This window comes from Strongylocentrotus purpuratus, unplaced genomic scaffold (genome assembly GCF_000002235.5).
Source record: "Strongylocentrotus purpuratus isolate Spur 01 unplaced genomic scaffold, Spur_5.0 spur5_scaffold_5, whole genome shotgun sequence".
Classification (NCBI taxonomy): domain Eukaryota; kingdom Metazoa; phylum Echinodermata; class Echinoidea; order Camarodonta; family Strongylocentrotidae; genus Strongylocentrotus; species Strongylocentrotus purpuratus.
In genome coordinates, this window is record NW_022145611.1 from 1,586,971 (window position 1) to 1,595,253 (window position 8,283).

At 36.9% G+C, this 8,283-nt stretch overlaps 1 protein-coding gene across 1 annotated transcript in view; it reads left to right on the forward strand.

Annotated features, from left to right (window-relative positions):
- The first annotated feature begins 7,620 nt into the window (after positions 1–7,620).
- LOC100893084 (neuronal acetylcholine receptor subunit alpha-7-like) overlaps positions 7,621–8,283 on the forward strand; it is a 13,955-nt gene continuing 13,292 nt past the window's right edge. Inside the window, exon 1 of the mRNA XM_003731806.3 lies at positions 7,621–8,283. This exon is cut by the window's right edge and continues 33 nt beyond it. Coding sequence (XP_003731854.3) covers positions 8,241–8,283 — 43 coding nt within the window. The 5' untranslated portion in view covers positions 7,621–8,240.

An 8,283-nucleotide genomic window follows, 5' to 3' on the forward strand; every position in this document is an offset into this window, starting at 1 on the left:
TTTTTTGGGGGGGTATTTAATCATCTAATCTTTATATCAAGGAACTGTTTGTCCCCCCTCTCTCTCTCTCTCTCTCTCTCTTTCTTTTTCTCTGTCTCTCTCTTTCTATATATGCCAAACTAAGACATTTAAAGAATATAATGAAGTACTGTCACTATGTGCCATTGTGTTTTGTAAACTGGGTTAAGAATGTAGTCAATGAGAAGCGTCGAAATGGATCACGTGTGCGTGCATTCATTTTTACCATATGCACGGGGATAGGAGTGCATTTTGGTGATAGCAACCGTCGATTTCTCGACTTTATACTCACATTGTAGACCCATCTTAAAAAACAAATAATACACGTGTTTAGCTCATGCATTAGTAATATGCATTCCACTTGGTTAACAAGAAGACGGACAACGAACTCGACAAGTAGCGTTCATTATCCTACTGTGACTTAAAACCTGCGTACAGTGCATATCGGGGGCGGATCCAGCCGGCGGCAGGGGAGGGAGCCCAATTCGTGAGAAAATATTTAGCGGCGATAGCCATCCGATAATTCGCTCAGCGGAGGGGGGGGGGGGTTGTGAGCACTAATTTTGTTTCGGCCCTCGAAAATTTGTAGTTGTAATAGATTAAGTAATAATTAGCAGAAGTAGTAGTAGTAGTAGTAGTAGTAGTATATATAGAAGCAATACAAGTTATAGTAGAAGAAGTAGCAATATTGTAGTAGTAGCAGAAGTAGTAGGGTTAGGAATAGTCTTAGGAGTATTTGTATTGTTAATGGTATTAGTTATTTACATTCAGGATTAAGTTTGAAATATTGGGGCCTTAGCGTTTGAATAGATCGATCTAAATATTCTGTTAACGAAATCAAGGCCTCTCGCCCCAGCGGTGGCAAGAAGAGCTCAATGAAGAGCTCAATGCAGCAAATACGGATTGGAAGTAAAACATTTTGTTGATATTTACCATTTGTTCCTGAAGGATGGGATGAAGCAACTCATCTTCACAAATTGTTTCAAGTATTTCTTTACATTCATGGGGCGACCCACATCCCTGCTTCTAATACTGCATTATAATGGCAATTTAAAATGAAGCATCGACCATAAATATTTGACAATCATATCATTCGACAATTACTAAAGGGCGTTTTGTTCCTATGGCAGTATTTTCAAGTAATAACTTTTAGGCTCGATACATGATATATGGGAAAGCATTTTCATCCATGACAACTATCACTGCTCATTCCCAAATTAGACTATTATACTGCCAATCCCCATTTGAAAATTAGAAACTTGTTCATTAAACTAACGAGTAGAAATTAATCGAATTGATAAAAGTGACATAAATGCATTAGGCAGGAATTGATTTTTTGAAATGCTATAGCTAGAGTGCTTTTTCCCTTTCTTTTAAGCATTTGTTTTGTAAACCATACGAGCAAGAAACTCTCGCAGTATGGGTGATTGCAGAAGTAGGAGTAGTAGTATTAATAGAAGCAATATATTTATAGTAGAAGAAGTAGCAATATTGTAGTAGTATCAGAAGTAGAAGGATTAGGAATAGTAGTTGTAGTATTTGTATTGTTAATGGTATTTAGTTATTTACATTTCAGGATTATGTTTGAAATATTGGGGTCTAAGCGTTTGAATAAATCAATCTAAATTTTCTGTTAACGAGCCGTCGAGCAACTTAGTAAGTAATACATGAACAGTATAGCTTAAAGATAAAGACCAGTTATGGTCATGCGATTGCATTGTGAAAGAAACATTGTGGAATCGATCAGAAAAGGTTGATCATCTAGCATACAAGTACTGTGGTGTACTGCAAGGTTCTGGCATCATCAAATTGTTTCAATTTTTTCTTTACAATCATGGGGCGACCCACATCCCTGCTTCTAATAATGCATTCTAATGGCAATTCAAAATGAAGCATCGACCATAAATATTTGACAATCATATCATTCGGCAATTACTAAAGTGCGTTTTGTTCCTATGACAGTGGTTTCAAGTAATAACTTTTCGGCTCGATACATGATATATGGGAAAGCATTTTTATCCATGACAACTGTCACTGCTCATTCCCGAATTAGACTATTATACTGCCAATCCCCATTTGAAAATTAGAAATTTGTTCATTTAACATAACGAGAAGAAAAGAATCAAATATGTAAATTGACATGAATGCATTAAGCAGGAATTAATTTCGTGAAACACTAGAGCGTCATTATGACAGCCATGCTAAAGGCGGGAATTATTGTGGAGCACCAGGAGTGTCAAGTCGGACAGACATAAAGACTATAGAATAACACATTATCATTACTTTCATTGAGGGGCTTAAAGTTATTATATTCCACATACTTAGAATCTTGCTCTACAATTGGTCAAAAGTAATTCACGTGATGAAAGATAGTTCGCCTATCATTGATGGGAGAAGAAAAGTTCGTTACATTGTGCAGATAGTATTAGTATCTTTAGTGAAAGTGCATTGCAGTGTGTAGATAATAGTATTTCTGCACAGTGCAACGCCCTTTAATAATATTGTATACTTTGCGTATACGTATGTACTGTACGTATTGTACACCATTTGCTAGCTGTTAATTGATGACTTGTTGCTCTAAAATGACGGAAGAAGTGAAATGTTTGAAATATGGAATATAAAGCAAATACTCACCTTTTGGTTTCAGGCGATGGCAAACTATCACTTCCTCGGCTGAATCTGAATGTATACGCTATTTTTCCTCAGCTTCGCTTCGAAAAGATTGCTACATCCAGATCGCCTCGGAAGTGATAGTTTGTCCAATCGCCTTCACCAACGATAATTATTTGCTTACGATATAAATTTGACAATTTCTTCTTTATAACTAATAAAAGAATGAAAAAGGTTATATTGAAAGATGTTGTTTTGTTTGGAAAATGTATAAGAAAGTTGTAGGCAGGAATATATTCTTGAGTAATTCAACCATCCTGTACTTGCAGATAGCTGCTCAAGGGCAACTTCAATACTGTATTAAATCGCCCATAGAAATCCTGTTCGGATTCGTAATATGTCATTTTCATGTTTCAAAAAGTGAAGCGCAAGGAAACAGAACATATTGAAATTGCCCTAGGTTAACTTTTGAAATTCTTTGTGATTGTGTTAATTAGACAATATTGACATTTATTTGTATAAATATTTAATGATCTTGCTTTAAAGGAACTAACACCGACCCTTTTGGTTTTCTCCCGAGTATAAAAAGGGGCTCCCACTCGCAGTAGAATTGACGTCTTGCCTGCAAAGGACCTAAATTATTGTACTCTTTAAAACGCACAAAATACTATCTACTTCAGCTTCGAGTAGTAGTCACTGCTATATATATGTTTTTTTTTTTTTTTTGGGGGGGGGGTATTTAATCATCTTATTTTTATATCAAGGAACTGTTTGTCCCCCCCTCTCTCTCTCTCTCCCTCTCTCTCTCTCTTTCTTTTTCTCTGTCTCTCTCTTTCTATATATGCCAAACTAAGACATTTAAAGAATATAATGAAGTACTGTCACTATGTGCCATTGTGTTTTGTAAACTGGGTTAAGAATGTAGTCAATGAGAAGCGTCGAAATGGATCACGTGTGCGTGCATTCATTTTTACCATATGCACGGGGATAGGAGTGCATTTTGGTGATAGCAACCGTCGATTTCTCGACTTTATACTCACATTGTAGACCAATCTTAAAAAACAAATAATACACGTTTTTAGCTCATGCATTAGTAATATGCATTGCACTTGGGTAACAAGAAGACGGACAATGAACTCGACAAGTAGCGTTCATTATCCTACTGTGACTTAAAACCTGCGTACAGTGCATATCGGGGGCGGATCCAGCCGGCAGCAGGGGAGGGAGCCCAATTCGTGAGAAAATATTTAGCGGCGATAGCCGGCCGATAATTCGCTCAGCGAAGGGGGGGGGGGGGGGGGGGTTTGTGAGCACTAATTTTGTTTTGGCCCTCGAAAATTTGTAGTAGTAATAGATTAAGTAATAATTAGCAGAAGTAGTAGTAGTAGTAGTAGTAGTAGTATATATAGAAGCAATACTAGTTAGAGTAGAAGAAGTAGCAATATTGTAGTAGTAGCAGAAGTAGTAGGTTTAGGAATAGTCGTAAGGGTATTTGTATTGTTAATGGTATTAGTTATTTACATTCAGGATTAAGTTTGAAATATTGGGGCCTTGGCGTTTGAATAGATCGATCTAAATATTCTGTTAACGAAGTCAAGGCCTCTCGCCCTAGCGGTGGCAAGAAGAGCTCAATGCAGCAAATACGGATTGGAAGTAAAATATTTTGTTGATATTTACCATTTGTTCCTGAAGGTTGGGATGAAGCAACTCATCTTCACAAATTGTTTCAATTATTTCTTTACATTCATGGGGCGACCCACATCCCTGCTTCTAATAATGCATTATAATGGCAATTTAAAATGAAGCATCGACCATAAATATTTGACAATCATATCATTCGACAATTACTAAAGGACGTTTTGTTCCTATGGCAGTATTGTCAAGTAATAACTTTTAGGCTCGATACATGATATTTGGGAAAGCATTTTTATCCATGACAACTATCACTGCTCATTCCCAAATTAGACTATTATACTGCCAATCCCCATTTGAAAATTAGAAACTTGTTCATTAAACATAACGAGTAGAAATTAATCGAATTGATAAAAGTGACATAAATGCATTAGGCAGGAATTGATTTTTTGAAATGCTATAGCTAGAGTGCTTTTCCCCTTTCTTTTAAGCATTTGTTTTGTAAACCATAGGAGCAAGAAACTCTCGCAGTATGGGTGATTGCAGAAGTAGGAGTAGTAGTATTTATAGAAGCAATATATTTATAGTAGAAGAAGTAGCAGTATTGTAGTAGTATCAGAAGTAGAAGGATTAGGAATAGTAGTTGTAGTATTTGTATTGTTAATGGTATTTAGTTATTTACATTTCAGGATTATGTTTGAAATATTGGGGTCTAAGCGTTTGAATAAATCAATCTAAATTTTCTGTTAACGAGCCGTCGAGCAACTTAGTAAGTAATACATGAACAGTATAGCTGAAAGATAAAGACCAGTTATGGTCATGCGATTGCATTGTAAAAGAAACATCGTGGAATCGATCAGAAAAGGTTGATCATCTAGCATACAAGTATTGTTTCAATTTTTTCTTTACAATCATGGGGCGACCCACATCCCTGCTTCTAATAATGCATTCTAATGGCAATTCAAAATGAAGCATCGACCATAAATATTTGACAATCATATCATTCGGCAATTACTAAAGTGCGTTTTGTTCCTATGACAGTGGTTTCAAGTAATAACTTTTCGGCTCGATACATGATACATGGGAAAGCATTTTCATCCATGACAACTGTCACTGCTCATTCCCGAATTAGACTATTATACTGCCAATCCCCATTTGAAAATGAGAAATTTGTTCATTTAACATAACGAGAAGAAATGAATCAAATATGTAAATTGACATGAATGCATTAAGCAGGAATTAATTTCTTGAAACGCTAGAGCGCCATTATGACAGCCATGCTAAAGGCGGGAATTATTGTGGAGCACCAGGAGTGTCAAGTCGGACAGACATAAAGACTATAGAATAACACATTATCATTACTTTCATTGAGGGGCCTAAAGTTATTATATTCCACATACTTAGAATCTTGCTCTACAATTGGTCAAAAGTAATTCACGTGATGAAAGATAGTTCGCCTATCATTGATGGGAGAAGAAAAGTTCGTTACACTGTGCAGATAGTATTAGTATCTTCAGTGAAAGTGCATTGCACTGTGTAGATAATAGTATTTCTGCACAGTGCAACGCCCTTTAATTGTATACGTTGCGTATACGTATGTACTGTACGTATTGTACACCATTTGCTAGCTGTTAATTGATGACTTGTTGCTCTAAAATGACGGAAGAAGTGAAATGTTTCAAATGTGGAATATAAAGCAAATAATCACCTTTTGGTTTCAGGCGATGGCAAACTATCACTTCCTCGGCTGAATCTGAATGTATACGCTATTTTTCCTCAGCTTCGCTTCGAAAAGATTGCTACATCCAGATCGCCTCGGAAGTGATAGTTTGTCCAATCGCCTTCACCAACGATAATTATTTGCTTACGATATAAATTTGACAATTTCTTCTTTATAACTAATAAAAGAATGAAAAAGGTTATATTGAAAGATGTTGTTTTGTTTGGAAAATGTATAAGAAAGTTGTAGGCAGGAATATATTCTTGAGTAATTCAACCATCCTGTACTTGCAGATAGCTGCTCAAGGGCAACTTCAATACTGTATTAAATCGCCCATAGAAATCCTGTTCGGATTCGTAATATGTCATTTTCATGTTTCAAAAAGTGAAGCGCAAGGAAACAGAACATATTGAAATTGCCCTAGGTTAACTTTTGAAATTCTTTGTGATTGTGTTAATTAGACAATATTGACATTTATTTGTATAAATATTTAATGATCTTGCTTTAAAGGAACTAACACCGACCCTTTTGGTTTTCTCCCGAGTATAAAAAGGGGCTCCCACTCGCAGTAGAATTGACGTCTTGCCTGCAATGGGCCTAAATTATTGTACTGTTTAAAACGCACAACATACTATCTACTTCAGCTTCGAGTAGTAGTCACTGCTATATATATGTTTTTGTTTGTTTGTTTGTTTGTTTGTTTTTTTTTTTTTTTTTTGGGGGGGGGTATTTAATCATCTAATTTTTATATCAGGGAACTGTTTGTCCCCCCTCTCTCTCTCTTTTTCTCTGTCTCTCTTTCTATATATGCCAAACTAAGACATTTAAAGAATATAATGAAGTACTGTCACTATGTGCCATTGTGTTTTGTAAACTGGGTTAAGAATGTAGTCAATGAGAAGCGTCGAAATGGATCACGTGTGCGTGCATTCATTTTTACCATATGCACGGGGATAGGAGTGCATTTTGGTGATAGCAACCGTCGATTTCTCGACTTTATACTCACATTGTAGACCCATCTTAAAAAACAAATAATACACGTGTTTAGCTCATACATTAGTAATATGCATTCCACTTGGTTAACAAGAAGACGGACAATGAACTCGACAAGTAGCGTTCATTATCCTACTGTGACTTAAAACCTGCGTACAGTGCATATCGGGGGCGGATCCAGCCGGCGGCAGGGGAGGGAGCCCAATTCGTGAGAAAATATTTAGCGGCGATAGCCATCCGATAATTCGCTCAGTGGAGGGGGGGGGGGGGGGGGGGTTGTGAGCACAAATTTTGTTTTGGCCCTCGAAAATTTGAAAAATCGCACCCCCCCCTTGAGTGCCAGGGGAGGGGGCCCATCTCTAAAAAAGATAAAATTTACGTGTTTTTACATGTTTTTTTCTCCAGGGGTGGGGGCTCAGGCCCCCGGCCCCCCTGGATCCGCCACTGGTGCATATTTACTAATGCACTCGCAAACATGTATTATTTGTATAAACTGTCATGATGTCATAACATATTAACGTTTTTTTTTCGTAGTATAATGAAGCACATCAATGTTTTTTCCATTGAAAAGTTATGCATGCAACTCATCAAAGTTATGCATGCAAATACCAAGGCATGTATTGATTGCAACGTCGAATTAGGTTTTTTTTCTTTTTTTCTTGGACAGATATTACACTTGAACAAGCAGGATTCGAGTAAATTTTTGTGTCATTTGAAGTGTTAGAGAGTAGCAAAATTATTCGTGAAAGATATTATTGACGTGTTGAACCCAACCACTTGTGCACCGTTCCCTTCTCTGAAAAACATCCTTGTTTTACGGGAGCTTTTAGTGAAGAAACCTGTCATATTAGCTTGTAGACATAGTCATGGCTGTGATTATAATCAATACCATTACTGACTTGTAATGAATGAGATACATGCTTATGTATGAAGGATTGCTTGTTTTGAGACCGTGGACAGAATATCGGCGAATACTGACGCGTTTAGGTTGAGTTGAGCTGTCGAGCAGAGCATTCGAAATCAAATTTGATATTGTTTCATAATTTCATGGCTACGTGGCGCGGCAGACCAGTCGACTGGACATAAGCGTCTACCGTTCTAATAGAAAGCATCAATTTAGCAAGTGCAGGGACACTGTGGTGAATCCATCACTTACTGAATTTGATCTCTCTAATGGTTATCTCCATGGTTATCAAACCAGTGCAAGCAGAGGATTTGATCAAGCTTTGCTAAATTTGTCTACATATTGGTTTCCTTGTTCCACAACATGATGCTAGGGCGGATACACCTATCTTTAATGACATTAACGC